The sequence below is a fragment of the Callospermophilus lateralis genome, chromosome 10 (assembly GCF_048772815.1).
Source record: "Callospermophilus lateralis isolate mCalLat2 chromosome 10, mCalLat2.hap1, whole genome shotgun sequence".
Taxonomy (NCBI): Eukaryota; Metazoa; Chordata; class Mammalia; order Rodentia; family Sciuridae; genus Callospermophilus; species Callospermophilus lateralis.
In genome coordinates this window covers 109,671,722-109,696,499 of record NC_135314.1, presented here as the reverse complement: position 1 = coordinate 109,696,499, position 24,778 = coordinate 109,671,722, and the positions used below count along the sequence as shown (strand labels likewise).

The 24,778-nt window shown below is 46.3% G+C and overlaps 1 protein-coding gene and 1 pseudogene across 2 annotated transcripts in view; one reads left to right on the top strand and one right to left on the bottom strand.

Moving 5' to 3' along the window:
- Positions 1-24,778, bottom strand: part of Kcnab1 (potassium voltage-gated channel subfamily A regulatory beta subunit 1) — a 312,155-nt gene that overhangs the window by 54,803 nt on the left and 232,574 nt on the right. For both annotated transcript variants that reach the window (XM_076867430.1, XM_076867429.2), the window contains exons 3-7: positions 20,669-20,706; positions 17,438-17,517; positions 15,377-15,421; positions 11,591-11,635; positions 9,455-9,498 (exon numbers count right to left, since the gene is read on the bottom strand). In XM_076867430.1, the coding sequence (XP_076723545.1) occupies positions 9,455-9,498; positions 11,591-11,635; positions 15,377-15,421; positions 17,438-17,517; positions 20,669-20,706 (252 nt within the window). The remainder of the gene's footprint in view (positions 1-9,454; positions 9,499-11,590; positions 11,636-15,376; positions 15,422-17,437; positions 17,518-20,668; positions 20,707-24,778) is intronic.
- On the top strand, positions 7,078-7,896 carry LOC143408475 (small ribosomal subunit protein eS6 pseudogene; annotated as a pseudogene).

Genomic DNA, 24,778 nt, shown 5'->3' with positions numbered 1-24,778 from the left:
AAAACCACCGCCACACCATTCACTCATGTGGGATCCACAAAAGTTTATCTGTGGCAGGTGAGGGGAGGACAGTGTCTCCAGAGGCTGGTGAGGGTCCTGGGGGTGGGGGGGGGAGGAAATGCTGGTCCATGGCACTGAGTTAGGAGAAATAAGTCCCCGTGTGTTAGGTGTGACTCAGTGGGCGACTGCCAGGTATGGTGATGGGTGCTGCATTTCAAAGAAAGGTAGAAGAGGATTCTGAATGTTTTTACCACAGAGAGTTGGCACACGTGTGAGGAGCTGGGTATGCTGGGTACCTTGGCTTGAATCTTAGGCTGTGTAGACATGCATCTCATGGAACCTCATAAAACCTCATAAATATGCAGGATTTTATGTGTCAACTTAAAATTAAAAAAAACAAAAATAACAAAAAAAATACATTGCATACAAGGATGTGATCTCTGAAATCTTTTAAAAATACATTAAGGCTGAATTTGCCCCGACAGAGGAAAATCCTAAGACTCTGGCATGGTCACTAGCAGTTGCTGCAAAACACACACCTCACAGTAACCTTTCACAGTGAGTCATGTGGAAATATGCAGGAGCAGCTGAGCATCAGAACCAGCCTCCCTTTCACAGGTTTTATTTTCTTCTTGAAAAAAATGCAAATTAATGTTTATGTTGTGAATTGCTTGATGGGCTTATGGTGAGATTGGAGATTTATTTGTTGTACATCAAACCCATTAAAATGACATAGATCAGAAAAAACATGTAAACCTATTGAAATTTATGGAACCTAAAAATATAGCTGAGCTCTACGATTCCTACCATTTTTATCAGTTTATATTCTTTGAGGAGAAAAGAAAACACTAGAGGCTATGATTCAAGAGGTGATATAAAAGAGAAAAATTCTGGAACCAACAATCCACATCTGAGCTCTAACCATTTCATCATATTCCTGTGAATACTCAGAAAAAAATTAATTTCAGTAAAATTAATACTTCCCTGAAATAGAATGTATTATATACAATATTACACAACCAAGAGGAGGGTGGCGTCCAAAGACCATTTCCCCTCATCTGAGAGGCGCAGCATCTCCTTATCAGCCTCTTGAATGGCTCAGGAAGTCCGCAGGTTTTTCCCCTTTTTATTAGAATCCTGAAATTAATTGCCTGTTAAATGAGGCCCTTATAAATTTAAATTTGGCTCATTTAGATTTGATTTTCAAACTGGTTTATCGGACAGCCACAATTACTTTTCTGACAAGAAAATGGAGTGCTTAAATTTAGTTCCGGAAATATTTTCCATTCATTGAGACAGAATTGTCTGTGAACGGCTCTTGTTTAAAGCTCTGATGAAGAGATTTGAACAGACAGGTGTTAGGAGGTCTCATCCCTGCTCTCAGGGCTGGGACAGTGCCTGCTACTTCTTGGGGTAGCTTGAAATTAAATTTACCTTAAGAAGTACTGTGACATGAGCCACTCTTTGGAAACATCAAATGGAGGCAGGAGATAAGGGATAGCCAAGCAGACAAAGGACAGGGCATCACGAGGTTTCACAAGCTGATGTTCTGCTCCCTCGCATGCTTGACATCTTTGACTTTTGTGTGTGTGACTCAATTCTCTAATCTGCAGTGAAGCTGGCAATACTACCATCAATATTGCTGCTCCAGAGACACTGTAAGACATTTGACATAAATGTGGTGTGGTAATTGTACTACTGTGTTCTTGTCAAAAGTTTCAGAGGAACAGAGCAAAGACTATAGGCTAACTATTTTCTCTGGACCCCTTGATTTTATTTTATTTATCTATTTTTTTTGTAGCTGTAGATGGACAGAATGCCTTTATTTTATCTGTTTATTTTTAGGTGGTGCTAAGGATCAAACCCAGTGCCTCACACATGCTAGGCAAGTGCTGTGCCACTGAGCAACAGCCCCAGAGATACATTTAATGACAGTTCTAATCCATGCCTGGCTCTGGAAAAGATGTCCTCCATGGTGATTGGGCATTTCATGGGCCAGGCACAACTTTAGCCATTTACTATCCTGTGGCACAAGCATGTATTCAGTCCCACTTGATCCTGAAACTGTGCTATAGTCTGGGGACAAAGTCTTCATCCCATAGAGCCTACAGGGCTTACTGAGGGCATCTCCTGAGGAGGTCCACTGTTAGGTCATAGTGTCTGCTTAGATCATGACAAGGACTAGATGGAAGGTCAGTCTCACGGCATTTGGTCATTTCTCACCTCCCAACTCTTTCTTGATATTTGGGCAGAAATTCAAGTATATTCACGTGAGACTGTAAAAATGACATGCTGTATCAGGTCAGGGATCCTCACTCTGACTTCAAAGGGGAGGGAAAGGAGATGGTATCCCTGAGAGACACCGGCCACTCACTTTGAGAATCTGTGATATGTAGTTTTGTGATCCATGGTGTGAGTTCTGGGTTTTATTCAATGTGAGACTCAAAAACAATGGCAAGGGGCAGGAGAGAACTGGGGAGTTAAGGGGGGACCAAGAAGGAGAAATAATATGATCAGCTTTCCATTTTGAACTGATAGTTCCGCCTCCTGAGAAGAACGTGTTGGTGCAAGAGTGACTGCATGAACAGGTGACCGTGGCAGATTGAGCTGGACCAAGTTGGTGAGAATGCTTGTCTTTAAGAAGAGTTGTGTGGGTGGAAGTAAAAGGACGGGTGGTGTTACAGGTGTACGGGGTGGTGGAGATGGAAACCCAGGTGGCCCTGGGTTTTGGCCTGAGAAGTGGGGTGACTGTGCTAAGATGGGGGTCAGGGGAAGAGCACATCATGGATGGTGGTAGGAGCTGGGTTAGATCTGAACAGCTTGGCAGTTGCTCCCCCGGAGCCCTTGGCAGCTGGATGGGCCTGTCAGGCAGCCAGAGGAGGCTAGGCACAGAGGCTGAGGTCCAGGACACCAGTTCTTGTCCAGGACAAGATGGTGTGAATGACCTGGTGATGTCTCTTAGCCTCTGTGAGGCTCAGGTTCCTTATCTGTACAAAGATGGAATGAAACCAGATAATCTTTCTGCTTTGTTTTTTTCACATGACTGCAGACCAAATCAGAAAGTCCTGCCTCTTCCGGTTTGGATGCTTTTAATCTTGTAGCAATAGGTGAATCATAGGAATAGAAAGTCATGCTCCACCAGTGTCTCCTTAAGAGCCATTTAGGATTTTGCTCAGATAAACAAGCATCATGTTTTACCTCCATTTAGCAAATGTTGTGTTGGGCACTGGCTTGGAGCCATGTATTGTTTTAAGTTTAAGCAGACATGCAAAAATGCATTGACCTTGGCTTCTGATGGGCAGTTGGGCAGCTAATTGCTTTTGAAGGAGGTAAGTGCTGAGTGCCACAGGCCTATTCACAGAAGGTGCTTCTGGCATTAGCTCATCCCAGGAACCAACCCAGTGTCTGTGGAGGAGAGTCCAGGAGGAGCAGAAAGTGCTCCCTGTCTTTGAGGAAATGTTGAGAAGTTAACTGGCAATTCCTCAAAAATGCTCAGGATAATAGATTATGTAAAGATAGCAGTTCCCGAGTGACCACAGTAAAAGAAATCTAAGTCCATCTTTCTTTCAGATTCTGAACTTTAACAGGAACTGTTTTGTTTAGAAGGCGAAGTTTAATTCAACCTAAACTCATTTCATAGGCTTCTAAAGAAATATGCTTATTCTAGGGTTTAAGCAGATTGACATACTTAAAGGTGGATGGGGTGCTTTGTGTTGCAAGTTCGATTGTGTAGAGATGAGCAAATTAGCAGTTTGGAGATTCTGCAAGGGTTCTATTCAAATATGCTGTGTCACCTGTTAACCTACCACACATTTGCTTTCCTATCTCGCTTGGAGCAAAATTTTGCCTTCGATGTTGCACACTGTTTATAATTTCCAGTTTCTTTTAAACGAGTCTCTCAGTTATGATTTAAGATATACCTGCTCCTTTTTAAGGGACAGTTGATGTGTTAGAATCATATATTTAGCGGAACCTCCCATCATGAAACAGGGTTATTTTGAGTGGGTGCAAGTTTCCATGAACATGGTACACTGCAAAGGAATCCTGTGGTGAATCCTTTTGTTAAGAAATTTATTCAACTGAAAAATCCTCAATTATCTTTTCTTGTAAAATTCACAGTAGTGTTTATATAATATTCGTCATTCACTAAAAAATTTCAAGCTGAGTTTTCTCAGTTTATTTATTTTGCCTGCGCCTACAACGATGGTTTGTGTTTTGAGTCACACCACAAAAACTGTTGTTTACCTAAAAGGCAAATGTAGACTTAGACACAGCTTTGGATGGTAAAAGCACAAAAACAGTTTATTTTTACAATGTGTCTTATCAAATTATTCCTATTCCTTTTTTAAAAAAAATTTTTTGTAGTTGTAGATGGACAGAATGCCTTTATTTTATTTGTTTATTTTTATGTGGTGCTGAGGATCAAACCAGTGCCTCACACATGCTAGGCAAGCACTCTGCCACTGAGCTACAGCCCCAGCCCCTATTCCTATTCCTCTATATTAGACACTAAAGGAATTTGATCTGCCAAATTCTGACATTGGCACAAATTGGGGCTGAAAAGAACATTCATGGAATGGCTGAATGAATACATAGAAATTTAGAGCCTGAAAGGACCTTGGGGTTGTAAATGGAGGTAATGAGCTGCTGATGAGATTTCTTCCCTCTTTCTGTGAATCTAAAGAGAACATTACACCAGCTGATCTCAATCAAAGAATTTGGGCTCATTGAAAAGACCTCTCATACGAACATTTTCAAAACTACCTTGTGCACAAGTCAAGCTCATTTTATACTCTGTAAACTAACTCAGGTGGCCAAGGCCACCCAGCCTGTAAGTAGCCTGAATCTTACATGAATTGGACTTTGTCTTATCTTCTAACAGTGCTTCTCAAATTTAATGTGCAGAAGAGTCTCCAATGTTAAATAAGGTCCCCTTCATCACAGAAAAAAAGCAATGAATTCCAAGGATAATTATGTGTAAACCTCTTCAAATTTTATTTTGGTTTAGAAATTTCATGTCTTGGCTTTTCTGAAAATTTCACTTAATTCTCTAATTTCTGTCTGCCTAGACTGAAATTATACTCATGAACTCTTGTCTTTGGCTGAAACTATGAACTTCAAAATAACACCAACATTAGCAACATCGTAATAAGTGATCTCAATCTCAAAAGTGTGAAGTCTTATGTTGAAGTTTGGATTCCAACTGAACTGGTTTAGAAGAAGAAATTTAAGGTACTTCTATTAACTTGTGTGAGGCTTGAAGAAAACTGATTTAAAAGAGAGTGAATTCTGAAGTTACGCACTCACACTGGGAAATGTCAAAGCATGGAGATCCGATAGAGATGACAGTAGCAATGCATCTCTATTCTCTTTCTGTTTGATTTTATAATTCTTTTTGAGTCTAGAGTGAGCCATTTTCTGAATCTCTCCTCCTTTCTTTTTTTTTTTTACTTATTTATGTTTTTTTTTAAATTGTTCTAATCAGTTTTACATGACAGCAGAATGCTTTTCAATTCATCATATACAAATGAACCACAGATTTTCACTTCTCTGGTTATACTGAATCTCTCTCGTTTATAATTAATTAGATTAAAAAGAAAAGCCAGAAACTTCCAGGCAGCCCACTGTTGGTTCCACTGGGAACTTCAAGGTGGCACCGGCTGTTTCTGCAGAGGACTCCCTGGCAGAGGGTGGGAGTCTGGCCTGCGCTGGGGCAGGAGCGTGCCATGTGCAGAGACAGCCTGGGTGGGCTTCGGTGTCAGCCTAGACTCTGCCCGGGAGGGGATTATGCTTGGGAGAGGTGTTGGGGAGTATCCTGGGGGCAGGAGGTGGTGGTTCATGGGAACCTGCTTTGTGTTCTTGTCTATAAAGAGCAGGCTAGCGGCCACACTTATGGGAACAGTGGCACCGGTGAGGACAGAAATGACATTTATTGTTCATGACGCAGCAGACACTGTGCTCCAGGAGGATTAGCTGATTTCCATCTCCACTAGTAATGCTGTGAGGAAGGAACATCTGTGGGCTGTTTTACAGTCAAGGGGACAGGAACAGCGGCTTAGTGAGGTCTGGTCAGCGCACAGTCATCCAGCTCAGAAATGACTGTCAGAACCCGGACGGCTCTGATTTCAAAACCCACATGCCTATAAGCAGAATAAAAACCAGCCAGTGAGAAATTCCAGGCTCATAGCAAAACTTGGAAACAATGGAATGATATAATTATTATTGTTAAAAGTGTGTGTGTGTGTGTGTGTGTGTGCGCGTGTGCGCACATGCGCACACGCTGAGATCTGGTTTCAAAATTCTTCATTTTAGGGTGGAATTTGAGAGCCTTATGTTTAGTGAAAGAAACCAGACTCAGAAAGTCAAGGGTCATATGCTTTCTCTCCTACGTGGAAGATACAAGAAAGAAAAAAAGGTGGGGGGAGTTAGAGAATTTCATGAAATTAGAAAGGAGACCAGTAGAAGCAGAGGAAAGGATCCAGGGGGAGGGAAAGGACAGGTATAGTGGGATGAAATTGTCCAAATTATGTGGTGTGCACGTACAAACACAGCACAGTGAACCCCGCTAGTGTGTATGATCATAATGCACCAATAAATTAATCCTAAAAAGGTCTCCCTGACTGAATAGTGGAGTTATTTTTTTTAACTGTTATTTTAAAACATCTCAAAGTAGTCATATTCACAGGTCAGTGAGAATCTCCACCTTCCAAATTGGAATGAGTATCCTCACATTAAACGTTCTCTTTTAGATTAGGTGCACAGGGAGAAAAGGGTCACTGCTGAAATGAGATCCTGGGGAAAAGTATTTGCCCCTCACAGGATCAACAAAGAGTGACATCACTCGTGCATAGAGAGCTTTTGCAGGCTAGCAGGAGCCAGCCAAACTCTCAGAAGGCAAAGAACCCAAGGACATGAAGAGCTGATCTTCAGGGAAAGAAGTTACGAAATGAGCTTAGACTCACAATAAATGAGTGCATGGATAAGCAAGTCAATGAAAACAGCTCATTCAATTGATTGACATATTCATTTTAGAAAATAATTTTGTGATAGAACATGCCTTGGCTCTTTTTCGTGGCGCCTTGTGGGTGATCAGCTGCTCCAAGATGAAGCTGAATATCTCCTTCCCAGCCACTGGCTGTCAGAAACTCATTGAAGTGGACGATGAACGCAAACTTCGTACTTTTTATGAGAAGTGTATGGCCACAGAAGTTGCTGCAGATGCTCTGGGTGAAGAATGGAAGGGTTATGTGGTCCGAATCAGTGGTGGGAACGACAAACAAGGTTTCCCCATGAAGCAGGGTGTCTTGACCCATGGCCGTGTTCGCCTACTACTGAGTAAGGGGCACTCATGTTATAGACCCAGGTGAACTGGAGAGAGAAAGCGCAAATCTGTTCGAGGTTGCATTGTGGATGCCAATCTGAGCGTTCTCAACTTGGTTATTGTAAAAAAAAGGAGAGAAGGATATTCCTGGACTTACTGATACTACTGTACCTCGAAGACTGGGACCCAAAAGAGCTAGTAGAATCCGCAAACTTTTCAATCTCTCTAAGGAAGATGATGTCTGCCAATATGTTCTCAGAAATCCCTTAAACAAGGAAGGTAAAAAACCCAGGACCAAAGTACCAAAGATTCAGCATCTTGTTACTCCACATGTCCTGCAACACAAGTGCTGGCGTATTGCTCTGAAGAAACAGCGTACTAAGAAGAATAAAGAAGAGGCTGCAGAATATGCCAAACTTTTGGCCAAGAGAATGAAAAAAGCCAAAGAAAAACGCCAGGAACAGATTGCCAAGAGACGTAGGCTGTCTTCTCTGAGAGCTTCTACTTCTAAGTCTGAGTCCAGTCAAAAATAAGAATTTTTATCAGTAACAAATAAATAAAATCAGACCTTAAAAAAAAAAAAAAAGAACATGCCTTGTTCCTTGGCCTAATAATGCCCCATCTAGACTCATCCTCACTATGGCAAGAAGGTCACTTATATAACCCTTGGAAATACTGAAGACTGGAAATGTCTATGTCACGTGTGTGTGTAGAATATAATTTAATCGAGAATAAACAAGGTGTAGACTAATATTCATAGCCTGATTCTATTGCATTAATACACATATTTCTATATTTTTAAACACAAGTGAGTACACAGATCGATGGGTAGAGAAAGGAGGCTGCATAACTAAGGGAGATCTGTTAAACTCTTACACTACATTGTTAAACTATGGAGAGATGAAATAAGACAGGAGGACTCCCATTCTTTATTTTTATTTTTAAAGTTTTGTGATTAAAGTACATTTTGGTTTGGGTGGTGTTGGTATTGCTTAGATGAAATTATTTCTAAAGAAGGGGAAAATCGTCAGTCTCAATGACTCATGGTGCATGTAAAATTAACAAAAAAGCTAGGATTTTTATGAAATAATTTATAAACTTGTATGAAGATTGAAAATATGAGGCAGCCTCTTTAAACACTTTTTTATAATTGCAAAAAGTATAAGTAAAAAATTTTTAATGTATAGACAAACAATAAATAAAAACCATTCCAAACTCTCACAGTCCCTACCAAGAGGTAGAACAACATTACTGCACCACACCCCATGGACTGTTTATTTCCTTCTTATTTATAAACAATGTAGAGTTTTGGATATTATTGCAAAAGCAATGGCTCTGTGACTCGATTACCAGTGGTAATTTTCTATAAGTTTTCCCCATGGCTATGTGTATGCCTTCTTAAAAGTAGTTCTAATATGTGTTCACACTAAAACTTGTACACCCATCATCACAGCCACATTATTCATAATAGCCCAAAGGTGAAAACAACCCCAAAGTAATCAACCGATAAGTAACAAAATATGATATACTCATATGGTGAAATATTATTTGGCAAAACAAAAAGAAAGAAGTACTGATACATGCTACAAGGTAGGTGTGTGAACAACATGCAAAGTGAAAGAAGCCCATGATGAAAGTGTCTTGAACCGTCTGTTGAATCTCTAGAGTAGATTTGTGGTTGCTTGGGCTGTGGAGGGTGAGTAGGTAGTGGAGTGACTTCTCATGGGTGCCAAGTGTCTTTTTGGATGGATGAAAATGTTGCAATGTTAGCTTATGAAGGTTATCACATGTCTCAGAACCAACGAATTGTACCCTTTAACAGGTCAACGTTCATAATGTACAAGTTGTATCTCAATAAAGCCTTTTGAAAAGTCTCATGGGAGTACTTCATTATATTGATAGTAGCTTGTACAAGACAAGAGTTCTGGACAATTGCCTTTTGGTAGGGGGCTCTCAGTCTCCCTATGTCCCTGTGCCCCCCCACATGCAAATCCAAGAACAAACATGGCTGATTGTGGTTCTTTATATATATACATATTTCCCCCTTCCAATGGGTTTTGAATCTATTTGTTTACTACTTTTCTTGAACCGGAATCCCATATATGAAAATAAAATCAAAGTAGCAGTACCCACCTTCAATAATATGCTTCCTTGACAACCCCCTTTCTGTTTCAGCTCTGCAACAAAAGAGAAGCAAATGTCTATAAGCAGGGGTGTGCTTTAAAAAAAAATTATTATTTTTTGTTTCAAAGTGCAGAAAAATAATCATTCTTACTAAATCTGAATTGCTAATTTTATACCCTGTTCTTGGCCAATTCTGTACCACTAGTTGCTGAGGAGGGAAGGCTGGGGAGCAGCACACTGTGCAGACCTCTTTTGGCAGGGGGGTACGGGGGAGTGAACTCGGGGGCACTCGACCACTGAGCCACATCCCCAGTCCTATTTTGTATTTTATTTAGAGACAGGGTCTCACTGAGTTGCTTAGTGTCTCGCTGTTGCTGAGGCTGGCTTTGAACTCACAATCCTCCTGTTTCAGCTTCCCAAGCTGCTGGGATTCCAGATGTATGCCACTGTGCCTGGCCAGACCTCATCCTCAGAGGCCCTAGGGTATGAATTGACCATGGCTGTGACCACACCATTGATACCCTCAACACTGGGCTCAAACTAACAGCTCAGGCATGTGACCCTCTCCATATGTGGTTTAACACATAGTTCGGTCTTTGCACCTTGTTCCCAATCAGTCTAAAGAAGACAAAAATCTTGATACACATTTGTGAGTCTACTTTAAGATGACCATACTGATGATACCATTCACTTTTCCAAGAAAGGAAGCAAATTGAAAAGGAAAGCAAATATGAATTCCAAAAAAATTCAACAACCATTCTTTTAAAAAATATGATGAACCAAGTTTCCTTAAATTAGTATCCTAAGAAGGGAAATATTTATGAATAAGGACTTTGGCCCTCCTGGACAGTTCCTGAGCTCTGGAAAATTAGAAGGAAACGGTGCTGTTGAAGTGCAGAGTATTGGTGAGCTGTTTTTTCAAAGTCCACACTTTGGAAAGCCTCTTTTCCCGCATGGTACTTGACCACTCATCTTTGTGAATATACCCATCTACTGTATCTATTACAAACAGAGGCCATTGTATGTGGGACTTCATTACATAGTGGTTCATGAGAGTGTCCCAATTCCTGTTTGTTTCTACATGACGGCAAGATTTTCATACCATGGCAAAAGTACCAGGCAGTAGAACCATGAGCCAAAGCACAGACAGTGGGCACCCCTGTTCTCAGGGTGCCAGATTGCCTTGTTTTATACCAGACAATAGGATTATAAGTCTAAACCACCTTTCTGTCTTCAGGTAGTCATCAACAGGCTCAAGAACAACAAACTATGAGTGAGTGAGTATGTGTGTGTGTGTGTGTGTGTGTGTGTGCGCACGTGCACAGAGACATTCTGAATAGAAGGTTCCCCCAAATAACTGGCTTTTGCTTCCTATTAAAGAAAAACAGACTGTTCCCAATCAATTATAGATGGTAAAACAAAGGTTTTATTTGTTTCTGTCTCTTGTTAAGACTCCAGCCTTTCGGATTTCCCTGAGAAGCACTGCTGACTGTGCCCTGAAGTGTGGAAGAGCTTGTGGTCTGTACGTGTGGGTCAGAGGGGCCAGCCTTCCGGCTCCAAGAGCAGGCTGGCCATCAGCAGCCATCCGTCCTGTGGAAGCTGTTCTGCATCCTACAGCGGAGAGGGGACTTCTCTCCCATTCGCCTGGCAGTGTGTGACCCCAGCACGGCTTCCCAGGGTTCTCCGGGGACGTGGTCCTTTTGATCAGTACTTTCAGAGTGCTCTGAAGAGATGATCAGACACTTGCCTGTGAAGCCAGACAAGGTATTTTTATCTTCACATTCCACAGAAGTCTCCGAGTTTGGGCAGATTTGAGTCGCTTTTATTCTGTAACGCTTTGTGTTTATTTTCTTTTCTTGAAATTTGGACTCTATTTTGGAAATGGTTCTAAGTATGACACTGAGATTAGGAAAATCTGCACGAATCACTTGGTAACAAGTGGCCACCGGCTTTGTACTAGATTTCTTTGGGACTCTCTGGCTAGAATTGCTTCCTAAGTGAATTGATTTTTCCTTAGTCTGAGAGGGAGAAAAAAGCCCTTTCTCTAAGCCAATCAAATTTGGTGTAAGTTAGATGTAAAATAGTTACCTAAAAGAATAAAGGCATGAACTATCCAGTAGGGAAAATAAAAGGTAGTTGACTTACTTTCCACCCCAGTAGAGTTTGGTCGTGATGACCAGGCTGGACCTCCTGCACAGCAAACAGACACAGAGAAACCGTAAACACGCTGTGGGCATGTTGTTATCATCGCACCAGAAAGAATTTGTTATTGTGCCTCACAAAACATTGCTAAAGAGATAAATTAGCTAATTCATACCAATGAAATGTAAGGAGAAAGTCGGGCCCCAGAGGACAGGGATGGAGTGGGAGGAGGCAGTGGCAGTTCAGGTGCCTGGAGGTCAGCTGGAGGGCCAGCCGCCACAGCAGGAAGGGAAGCGAGGGGACTTCTGGGTGAGTGGCCTTAGAACACGAATGAGCAGACACTCATGGGCATCTGGCACAGTGCTATTGCCCGTGAACTTGCCCAGGAGGAAGTCCACCCTGTGCCCAGGACCATGGGCCCAAGACTCCCAGGTGTTATCCTCCCAACCATCACGCACAGGCTGCAGCTGACCGTACAGCAATAAGAGTGACAAGGTCAAGTCCAACAGTCAGTACTTTCTTTTGAGTGTTTTATTCAATGGAAATGCCATTAGGAAAACAGTCCTAAAATCCTTTACTCAAGGCTCTACCACTTAACTTCCAAGGGAAGGAAATACAGACATCTTGTCAACTCCTTGGTTACCTCCTCCACGGCACAGCTGAGGGTGGGAAAGACCCCCTGGTGCCGTAGACGAGGTCTGAGCACTGCCCCCACAGAATGAAGAGTGGGGGCAGACCTCAGTGTCATCCACACTCTCTAGGTGTGTGATCCGATTGAGCTGCTCCAGGGCAAAAATCATTTGAGATTTGAAGGTTAAGACCAAACTTTGCAAGTATTTGAAGTTAAGCGCTTATAATCCCATGGGCTGTAGGGTGGACCCTCAAGGCTCTCAGGATAACAGCCTGGCATGGTTAATGACAGCCACTGGGGAAAGACGGTGACAGTTCTGACAACTCACTTGCAACAAGAAAAATCTGTTGAACATGTCAGCAATCCCATCCCACTGAAGTTAAATCCCTGAAAAATTCTGTAACGGAAGCTCTACAAACACATGGAAGCTCTACAAACACATGCTCCTGGAGATGACACAGCCCAGAGGGCCCACGTAGATTCCAGGCTAATGTACCAGCCCCGGTGCGTACCCTAATAGCAACCTGCCACAGGGGAGCAGGTCTCCTCCAGCAAGCCCTTTCCACCTTCCAACAAGGCTTGATGGGATATGATAAAAAATGAACCAGACCTTTCAGTTACTCAGAGCAGTGGGGCCTGCCAAAGCTGCGGGTTCTATCACAACACCAGTGTAGACTTACCTTCCTACAGTGAGGCTTTGGCCTCTATGTGTGTGCACACTAACATGATGCTCAACAGCCAGAGAAGACTGCAGCAGCCCGGCAAATCATCTCTGACTCCCGTGGAAGCTATTAGAGTAGCTCTTGAGAGTGGGTGCAGAATGAGAATGAGCTGGTGAGGCAGCTTAGCCTGCAAAAGGCTTCTGCCCACCTTCTCTCACTTTGTCAGCACGACAGGTCATCCACAGTAATGCTGCCCATTTTATAGGTGGGGAAATTGAGAATCAGAGAAGTGAAGCAACTTGCCCTGGATCACACAGTCAGCAAGCAACAGCTCAGGGGTGAGAGGCCAGGTGTCCCTGGTGAAGCTGCTTTACAGGGTCAGTGCTGGGATGACAGGCTCATCTTTTGCCAGTCTCACAGGGCAACCATGAACTGATACAAGCTTTCTGCAGCGTGGTGGGAGCTCCTGGTTTTGTTTGCAAGGCTGAAGGGAAGCTTATGAAATATGCATGTGAGTCTGTTTTTCAAAGGGTGCATGTAAGAGGTTCTGCAGCCCTGGAGAGGGGTGGCTCAGGGTGCCCAGGGGGAGGAGTGGAGCACATGGGAGGTGCCCCCTCTTCGTCCTCAGGTGTACTCTGGAGCTTCACTGCACAACTGGTGGTCTTGGCTCCAAGGTTTTTTTTTTGGTTTTTTGTATCAGGGACTGAACCCAGGGACACCTAACCCCTGAGCCACATCTCCAGCCTTTTAAATTCTGAGTCAGAGTCTCACTAAGTTGCTTAGGCTTCAGACTTGTGATCCTCCTGCCTCAGCCTCCCAAGTGGCTGGGATTACAGGTGTGCGCCACCACGCTTAGCGCTCTAAGGGTTTTGTTATAGGTGCAATTTTTATGTCCCCTCCCAAAACAAACATGTTAAATTCCTAACCCCCAGTACCTCGGAGTGTGAGCTTATTTGGAAACAGGGTCATTGTAAATGTAATTAATTGTGTTGAGGTAAGGTCAGATTGGAGTGGGGTGGGCCCCAGAGCTGATGTGACTGCTGTCCTTAGAGGAAGACAGACACAGGGAGGAGCTGCGCGGTGAGGAGGTGGAGGCTGAAGTGCTGCCTACAAGCCAAGGATCCCCCCGCAGGAGCTGGGAAGGAGGGGAAGGGTTTCACCTAAATTTCAGGGGGAGCGTGGCCCTACTATCATCTTGATTTTGGAATTCCAGCCTCCAGAATTGGACAAAAGTTAATTTCTGTTATGTTAGCCAAACAATTCATGGGGCTTTGTTGCAGCAGCAGCGCTAGGGAACAGCTGCAGGCCCTGTCAGGCAGGGATGGAGCCACCGTCACTCTGAGGGGGACAAGGTAATACTGGAGCCCAGGTGAAGGACTGGGGTGTGAGGGGGAGAACAGCTCTCTCTTACCACCCTCACAGTCCCCTGGGGTGGCAGAGAGGAGATGGGAGAGTGAAAAAAGTCCATGGCTTTCTTTTTCAGATCTCCACAGGCGCCTGCCTTCCACATCAATACGCCTCTCTCTGCCTGCCAGAGGTTTACCTCGGAGTGCAGTGTACACCGCCCTAAGAACACAGGTGATCTCCGCTGTGGCCTCTCCTCCCAGAGGGGGTTTAACCTATGCATGCAGAGGCACGACAAAGCCAGAGCTGAGCTGCGGGTGTTGGGTGTCTATGTTTCCTGGACTCCCTTAGAAGCACCTGTGTGAGTACTGAGCTGTGTACTTTTCTTCACTGGCCCTAAGACATTCTCATTTACTTGGTCGCCACTGGACCTTCTTCCAGAGCAGAGCAGGACCCCTGACTTGCCCAGCAGTCTTTGCTGGTTCTGTGCTCATGTTGGGCAAGAAGTGGCCGCTGAGACACCATGGAGAAGAGGAGGGGGTTGTCCCCTCCGCCGAAGATGCCATGGCTCCAGAGGTGGCGGGATGGGACGGGTATGCACAGTGCTTTGTGCTTCTTGGAGGGGTAGCAGAGGAAGCAGTTTCCTGGATACCCTGGAGCTGATGGGGCTCCCGGGCACAGGGAAGCTGCTGGCTGACAGGGTTCAGGTAAGAGGCTTGGGGACTGATCCCAAGGGCTTTTTGTTTCATTCCTTCCCTGGAGCTGCAGTTACTACTAAAATGACCGGTGAACACGAATCTGAGTGTGCACACAGTCAGCTGCCTGCAGCTCACCTCCTTCACCAGACCACAAATGGCAAAGGCACGAACCTATCACTTTCTTTCAGGCACCAATGTCTCTTAAGCTGCCCTCTTTCCCTGCCAACCCGCAGCAATTCATGGTGATCAATGACTATTCCATCATTTTTGAGGCACAGGTAATGAACTTGTTGGCTTTTATTTTCAAGCCACTGTAAATCATTTCTTTACTGAGGGTTGATTTTTTTTTATTTGACAGCCTTTTGATCAGGTGGCATATAATTTTATTTTCCCTTCTGTGGCACAAAATACTAAGTATTTTAAAGGGCAAACAAACAGTTACGGAAAACGGTACCTCCAGCCTTTCTTCTTGATGATGCTGCCCAGGATGACCTCAGCCCTGGAGGGAAACAGATGATGTCTTAGGGCTTAGGGTCCTGGAGGAACAAGCGCCAACCCAACACCAGAGCCACCCCATGCCTCCATGTCCCCCAGATAGCAGCTGCTCTTGGCTGGAAGCGCAGCTCCACTGTTTCTGCCTGCACCTGCAGAATCCTGCTCCAGAGCATTCCAGAGGCACCTGCCAAGTCCTGGTAGAGACCACCTCAGCCCGGTGCTAAAGGACACCGGAGCCACTTGGCAGTTAGGCTGTTTTTTCAGCCAGAGGGCATGCATAAATGTCCTGCTTGGCAGCGTCCAGGGGGAGGCAGGGCTTTCCCCTAACTGCTGCAGAACATCAGTTGTGGCCTGGAGGCCATGGACACCTCATTTTAGATGGCCTAGACAGGAAATGCTGGCTCCCTGGTGGCTTTGGAGGATAAAGCAAACCCTCATATGTGCTTAGCTGTCCCCAAGGCCAGGCTGCAGGTGCAGTGGCTCACATGAGAGTGTCCTGGGTCCCAGGCAAACTTGTCATGTGAGCAACATATAAGGAGACATGACAGTTTCTGTTCTGTCCTCAAGGCTGGGCTGTGGAGAGGTGCCCTGGAGACACCACACTGCCTTCCCTTCTCCTTGCTGACCTGGAACCAAGACCCAGGAAACGAAAACTTGCTTCCCTGCTCCTCCCAGTAAGACCCCCTGTGCAGGGTGTTGTGAAGGGGGGTGAGTGGGATTAGCATTGGCCTCTCAGCAGGCTACAGAGGGAGCCATGCAAGCTACCCGCCTTGACTGCAAGCTCAGTCTGTAGTGGACACAGCTTGCACTGAATTGTGCTGCAGGTCAGCTAAGGATCCCTGACCGTCTCATTCCTGTGCTCTTTGTCTCTCCCTATCTGCCTCCCCCACCTGCAGTGGCAGCCTGGCAAGACACAGCATGAGACCTTCTCTGAGCTCCACACTGAGAGTCAATCAGTAATGAATCAGAATGGCCATCTTCACAGCAGGGGGCAGGCAGGCGGGACCCTCTCCTGCCCAAGAAGAAAACACTGGGAAGGGGATGCAGGAGGGAGTATGGCCTTACCACTTTGTTCTCTCCTCGGTTTCAATAGAAAACAGCAGGGATGTGGGTTCTGAACCTCCCTGAGGGTCCTTGAACATAGACCTGTCCTTGGACAGGAGGTGACCAAGCAGAAGGTGGCCTAACCCTCCCCAGGGCAGGGAATGAGGCTGCAGGAGACCACGCCCCCCAGTTCTCTCAGGATGGCACAGCTGTTCACACTGAGGATTTCCTTTCTTTGGTTGTGGGGGCCGAACATGGTGACCACTCCAGGAGGCCCAGGCCCCAGGTCTGTTCTGACATGAGCTGATTATGCTGGAACCTGGAGGCCTGGCCTGTGGGCACACCGCCCATCTGTTCCGACTTCTCATGCCCTGCCCCAGAGTCCCACACCAGCACTGGGTTCCCAGGGAACCCCACTAGTCTGGCTGCTCAAAAGAAGAGGCTCTCTGCAGCCTTGTCTGCAGCTCTGAGAAGCCTCTTGCACAAGGCGTTGGTTTCTTGGCATCTTTGGGGAGTCTGGCTTTGAAGTCTGACCTGCCTGGAGTGCCTATGTTGCCCAGGCCTGCAAACAGGAAGGGCATCCCTGCTGCCAGGCAGGCAGGGTGTCCCAGCTTCCCTGGGGACTTCCGAATCAGGAGACGTGGCGACGAGGCCAGCTTTGGAAACAGCCTTCGGACGCGGCTTTTTCACTTCCTGGTTCAACTATGTTACTACCATCCCCTGATCTCCACCACCACCACTCAGGTGCCCGGCCACCTCTGCCTCTCTGTAGACCACAGCAGGTGCTGACTGTCCGCCTTCCTTCAGGTCAGTTTTCCACACAGGGATGGTTGGGTGGGCAAGAGGTCCAAAGGTGGTCAACTTCCCAACCACAGTGGGAGAGCAGCACCCTTCTCACCAGCACCCGGAAAAGGCCTGGGCTGGCTCTCTGGGTGCCACAGATGCCCTTGAGGGACACAGACAGGTACCAACTTACTTTCCAGCTGCATAGACCTCGGCCGTATCGAAGAGATTAACGCCACTCTCGTACGCGATTGTCATTAGCCGTTCAGCGACCTGCAAGGGGACAGAGAGGCCAGTGAGAAGCGCCCAGCGTTTTCCAAACCTGAGAAGCAGCTTGAGACCCTTCACTAGGAGCACCCTGGCATCTCACCCACCACTTGTCATTCTCAGTTGGAAAGAGAATAAAAGCAGCCCGGGCATGGGCGACGTGAGGGACGGCCCTCAGAGGTGGAGTGGGCAGTGACCTCAAGCGGAATGGGAGCACAGCCAGGTGGGCACATCTGTGCTTCCCCCTCTGCTGGGCAGACCTGGTACCACAACATCTTTGTGGTCTGATCTCTGACAAAGAGGGTCACATGCACCACTGTCAACTCCAGTCCTCAACTGCTCTCTCGGAGCCCATAGCTTTTGGCAGCTGATGCCTCCTGATCTGAAATCTTGTGACTTTCTCCCTGGAGGCTCAGCAGAATAGGCTGATGAACCAAAGGTCCGACAGGGGCATGACTAATCAAACTCCCACACCCAAGTTCAGCCAAGCCCCAGGGAGCCTGCGAAGCCTGCTGAGTGGACACAGAGGGAAGGAGCCATGTCTGACTTGGGGTCAGCTCCCCACCGCCCAGCCTGCAGGACATCTGGAGCTCCGGTGTCCTCTGTGCCACTGACCACAGTGGCAAGGGCACAGGGGTGCAGAGGGACAGCTAGACACAACTTGGGGACAGCTGCAGAGGTGAGGTGGCACCCCACAGTTGAGAGGGGCCATTTTGCTGACTGACGTATCAGTCTTTGGAGGAATTTTGCACCTAGGGATGATTACAACTGATTTTTCCATTTCAACTTTTGAAAGTGGGCTCCAGTCGCTTCATCAGCATTTCCAAGATAAACTGTTTTTCTGTTGCTTTGAAAATTGGCCTATAGGAAGATTGTTATGCCAGCAAAGTGGAATCCGTGCAGATCCTTTAGCACAACAGCAACAAATGTGCTACTACCGATTGTAACTTGTCACTGTACTTACCATGACTAGAGGTTAGAAGTTAACAACTATGGTTTTTCCCATTATGACTGCCATATGTTTTAGAAATTACCACGCTTGCTATCTGTGTTACCTCGTACTGTATCACCTGATGTACTGGTGGATTCTTGGGAAATGCACGATTTATCTAAGGAGGAATTTTAAGATAAGAAAGAGAATTCTTGGCCTAGTGATGTGGAGGTACTTCCCAGCCACAGCATCTGAAGATCTCAGCCCTGGGCTCAGCCCTGCACACTCTGGCCTGGGGAGCCAGGGTCCTGACAGCAGAGAACAGCCCCTGTGAAGGGGACAGCAGAGACTGGAGACAGCCAGTTGCCCACTTCAGACCTCCCTCCCTGCTCACTGCCACCCTGGGACCTGCAGCAGACTCTGCCATGTGTCCCCTGGCCCTCCTTCAGGAAAGACGGGATCATCCCCTGATGCTGGAGCACTTCAATGGTCAGCCTTCTCTCAAAATTGTACTAGGTGTGAGCCATCTTGCCCAAGGTCAGGCCTGCTTCCAGTCAGCCTCCGTCCACTTGCCTGTTGGTACAGGGACGCAAAGGCCCAGTCCTCTCGCCCCAGCGTGGGACAACTCTGCTGACTGGCTCAACTCGTGGGGTTGGCTAGCCACTGTCGGTCCATCCCCTCTGTCCTTCCTCCATCCTGCTTCCTCCCCTGCCCTGGGTGGGTCCCCAGAACATTTAAGCAGCTGTCCTGCAGGTCATTGCTAACTTAGAGTCCACTTCCTAGGGACCCTATGATTCAAGCCCTCCATGGAGATCTGAGGCCAGTACTAGGAGCCGGCAGTCAGATAAGAACGTGCAGCTGAGTCTCCCCAGATCTGTTAAATTACACTAGGGTGACTTTGGGAGCTGTGGGGAAAGGTCCCTGTTCCCCAAGCTCCTCCTTAGGTATAACATGGAAGTAAACACTGCCTCTGCAAAGGGCTTCTCTTGGCCAGGTGGCTGCCTAAGCACTTTGAGACACCTCTCATTAATCCTAACCAGATCCTGCTGAGTAGGGGCATCTAGTGACGAGGCAGCTGTTGGTAAGTGTAAAAGTTAGTAATTCAAGTTAATCAATGCAGAGTGGGACCTGGTCCCACTGAGTGTATCCACTCAGATATACTATCCCTGATTCTTTGATGGCCCTGCAGGTGCACATATACTATCCCCACTCCTCAGTGTTCTTGTGGATATATACTATCCTGACTCCTCAGTGTTCCTGCAGGTATATCTATCTTGACTCCTTGCTGGTTCGGCAAGTATATACTATTCTGACTCGTTGGTGTTGTTCAGGTATATACTATCCTGACTCCTCAGTGGTCCTGCAGGTATACAACTATCCTGACTCCTTGCTGGTTCTGCAGGTATAGACTATCCCCACTCCTCAGTGTTCTTGCAGGTATATTCTATCCTGACTCTTCAATGTTGTTGCAGGTAGGTAAGGAAGGATGAGAAACACACTAAGGTGTTGAACTCAGGAGGAATTTTGCCACCCAATGCCTGCATACCTCATGCCCTGAAGCCAATGATAATAACATCTCCTTGGTAAGCACTGTTCTGAATGTGTAAATGATAAGCTAAAGGAACTTTACAGTAAATACAATTCCTATAGCTGCCCTTGGCTGAGTGCCATTCCCTACCAGTCAGAGGCTAAGCAAGCGTCTGACGGGCATGATGTGCGAGTCCTTTCCGTGGACTTCCAGGGCAGCATCACTGTCCCATTCTCTGTAGAATGGATAGAGAGGTTGGTTATCTTGCCCATACCAGGGTGACCAATTGCCTGGTTTGCTCAGGACCGAGAGCCTTTCTGGGATGTGATCTTTCAGTGCTAAAACTGAGAAACTCGTGTGTAGACTGGGGCCAACAGGTCACCCTAGTTGAAATAGGAAAGGAATAAATCAATAAAACAAACACACGCAACGACAGCAGTGAAGTCTTTTCATAAACTAATATTAATTCTAAACTGTCTCACTTTCTGTTGGGCCTGCATGTTTAATAGACTGACAATCTTAAGGACTATTAATAGGCCAAATGTGAAACACACAAGAAGCAAGATGAAATTGAGTCTTCACCATTTCCTGGGCTCTGAGCATCATCCCTGTAAAATATCGGGGTCCCAGGAGCAGTGTTCCCATTGCACGGCCCTCTGCATTTTTCATCAGCATAGTAGATGCGAAAATTAACTTACCTCATCTGAAATCTGACCTCCAAATGTCACCCATGTTCCTGGAAAAGATTAAATATTGGCACATTATTCCTAAACATTTCTAATAGTGTACATGAGAGGAAACCCCATGGCAGGGCTATCTCGGGGAGGAGTTGCAGGGGGAGTTCTCAGGGTGCCGGGGTGAGGGTGCACGCAGGTGCATGTGGACTGCTGTCTGGTCTCTCCTCTCACTGGGCGTCAGAGGGACCTGCAAGCCCCGGGGGAGGAGGTCCTTTTCTTCACCCCAGGTGCTCATGGCAGCCCTGTCCTTAATGTCGTTTCCTCTTTTGCTCCGGGTTCCTGACTGCCACTGTACAAGAACCCTGCTGACACGCCCACCCTGGCCACACACCCATTCTTGCTTTTGCTTGGCTCAAAGCCACCTGAAGGTGAAGGTGAGACCTTGGATTACGCGTCTGCCCTGCTTTACCTCCAATGCGGGGCTCTGTCTTCCCTGTCGGCTTTCTGAAGGAACCCCTCCGATGTCTTTCCGGTCTTCACTTACACGGCCCAGAAGGGGTCACTCTGCACCTTCTCTGTATGACCTGCTCCTCCTGAATGGAACGCTCCCCCGGCTTGGGTGGGGCAGAGGTACAGCAGGGGTGAGCGTGGGGAGGGCAGGGCAGGGAGGCAGAGCCTTCTTGGGAGAGAGGCAGACGCCTCTGAGCAGGCTCCGCCACACCAGTCTGCCCCCTCCACCCAGGAGGTGGAGGTTCACAATGCCCCGACTGACAGACTTGGGCGGCAGGGGAAGGGAGTGCTCTACCTAGACAGATGGCTCTCGGGGAAGCCTCCGAGACGGTTGGCACCTTGGCAGAGTCTCACAGGACCTAACTGGATGAAGAAGGAAGGGGCGGGCAGTTCAGGTAGAGGCCAGGGCTTGGTCAAGGCCAGGTGGGAGGGCCCTGGAGTGTGCTGGCAGCCGAGGGGCAGAGGGCTGTGTTTGGTGACCTGTGGGGACTGCTGTGAACTTACGTTTTACATTTCATAACAGTGGTCATGGCTGTAGCACAGAACACCTTTCAAATACCAGGCTGTGTGCTAGGAGATGCTTCTCTGCTCATTTTGACACACTCACAAGGCAGGCTTATTGTCCACATTTCCATATGGGGAACCCAACGTTAACCAGCCCTCGTACGTGAGTTAGCCAGGCCACCCAGACACACTTGGCTTCAGAACGCCGTCATCACCCACAGGCCCCATTAGGAGATCCCCCCCTTAATCACGATGCTCCACAGAAGTGTGTTGGCCTGATCACACCTTTTCCCCTTGGTCCTCAGGGGACCAAAACAAAGGTGGGGTATAAAATGATTTTGCCACCAAACTCTGCAGCCCCAGAGGTTGCAAATGGGCAGCCAGAAACCACACTCAGTTACAAGGCTTGACGAGATGGAGTGACCTACTTGGCATTTTAATAAACCTTGAGTGAGTCACCAAGGTTTAAATACTTAGGAGGCTTTATTCTTAAACTTTTGATTCCCAGCGTCTCTGGACAGCAGAGGATCTGTGTCCCCACGATGCTGGCATGCTCCCCATCGGAGCCCCCATTATGTCTTCCCATCGTTTTCCCAACACCGAAATCAGTGTACAAATCTTGTACACTGGCAGTCATGAAGAGGAAACGTAGACCATAGGTAGATCACCATTTTTCTTACTGTAAAATTAAGAGGAAAATGAACTTGTGGATCTAAAAAGCAGAGCTAAGCATTTAATGAACTAATATGAGAGCCCTTTCTTCCTGTGGAGGAGAAGATCATCCAAACAAAGAACGTCTGCATAGAAAAACTATGTCCTAAAGCACCACAATCAAGTCAGCCGTGAGTGGTGCACCGGAGGGATGGGATCTGAGGACTTAATGGACTGAAGAAATGGCTGTTGTTTGTTTTTGAATGAGAATAAAATAAGCACACTGCTGTGAAATGCGGCTGTCTATTAAATGAAAAAATTGCCTGGGCGTCAAAACCTTTTTACAGAAAACTCGTTCATAAAAGAGCCTCTTTGGAATTCTGCAGAAATTGTGTACAGAGTATAAACAGGCATTTGCAGATATTAGTATAACCAGCATCTTTGTGGCTCGGCATGTTAAAAATATAAATAAATTGAGAACTTTCAGGACAAGTTAAGTTATTGGTGGTATTTTTTAGAGCAGCAAATAAGAACTTAGATAGATATAAAGGACCACACACAGCTATGTGGTGTGGTGAGAGTTTCGAAAGGGTCCAAGAATTTGTGGACAAGGAGCTTATGAAAGGCAGAGCCTCAATAAGTGGCTTACTCTGATGAAAAGGTTGTAGACTGTTCAGGAGCAGAACACACTAGGAAAGTCACCATGTGTCACCATGGACAGGCCTGGCAAGGGCAGGTTGCCATGGACCAAAGAGGCACATTTTGTTGGTCTCTCTGCCCAAGTCCATTAACTTTTTTATGCATCAGGAATTGCTTTGAGCTAAAGAGCAAAAAATGGGACAAGCTACGGGTGCAGTAATTAATGCCACAAATCGGCTATTCTTCTGTCTTCAGGCAAAATCAGGTCAGTGTTTGCTGAATGAATCTGCTGACTTGACCTGCAGCTGCTGAAGAGGCTTTTAAACTGCTCGTGCTCTCAAAGGAAGAGTCCTGTCTCCATGGAGCCGCGAAGACCGGGCCCCATCTGCTCTGCTTGCCACGTTACAACTCGACTGGATATTCTGAGTATTTTCCTGCAGGGACATTATCAAGTGTAGGTGCTCCTCGACTTACAATGGGGTTATGTCCTGAAAAATCCAGTACAACATGAAAATATCAAAAAGGCATTCAGTGCACCTGACTTGCCAAACCTCAGCTCAGCTGCATGGTCCAGAGCAGAGCACTGGTCCTTTTTCTTTGCGACTAGGTGTTTCTCCAGGGGCTGAGCCGCTACCATGAGAACACGGCCGGCACACTGCTGGCCAGGGAAAGATCGAACTTCAACATCTGAATTACAGGAGCAGGGGACGGAGCTTGGCGGTAGAGTGCATGCCCAGCATGCACAGGGCCCTTGTTCTCCCCAGTACTGCCAAACTAAGCAGACTGAACCCTGGCTTCTACTGAGTGTGCACAGGTTGGCACCATCCATCACCAAGTTGAGAAACAGTGAGTCTCAACCCCGTGAGCCAGATATAGCCATGTGCCTGAGCAGTCACTTGCTCCTCTCAGTCCTGATCAAACGGAAGCTTTGTTGAGGAATAATCTGGTCCCCATGCGTTATGGTCACCTGAAATTCATTCTCTAAAACTGTGTTTTTGAAAACTGAATCCGAAAAACGTCTCTCATTTCAAACTTTGTGAAAATAAATTTTCATTACTTAGCTTACCTTTCATAATTGATTTTTGGGGGCGGGTAGCAGAGATTGAGGTCAAAGGCACTCGACCACTGAGCCACATCCCCAGCCCTGTTTTGTATTTTATGTAGAGACAGGGTCTCACTGAGTTGCTTAGCGCCTCACTTTTGCTGAGTTTGGCTTTAAAGTCGTGATCCTCCTGCCTTAGCCTCCCAAGCCGCTGGGATTACAGGTGTGTGCCATTGTCCCAGCAAATAACTGGTTTTTGATAGGGCTATGATTTGAAAGTATGAAGCCATGGTACAAAATGATTTTGAAGACCAAATAGGACAGATGCTCAGAGCAGACTGTATGCACATCTCAGAGGGCGTTCTCTGCGAGAGCCTTTAACAATGATTTCATTCTCACTGAAGAAAGCCCATGTCTAGGGTCAGCTCTGTTCCAAAGTTAACCTGCAAAAGCCCCTCCCTGCCCTGGTTTTCACACATTACAGTGAAAAAATAGAGCCTGAAAGAGTGTTGTTTCAGAAGAAAATGTTATGCTGAAGCAGCAATGAATTACGAGAGAATGGCATAGTAAATATTAAATATCTTTGTTTTTCAGTTAAATTTAAAACTGTTAATATAAAATAAGATCTGAATATCATATATATTTCCTTAAGTTACGGGGATGGTTTGAATGGTTATGTTCCTCCAAAAGTTCATGCTCTGGGAACTTGGTCCCCAGGTGGTGCTGAGGACAGTGGTGGGACTTTCAAGAGGGGGGACATCATGGGAGGTCCTTAGAGCTCTGGG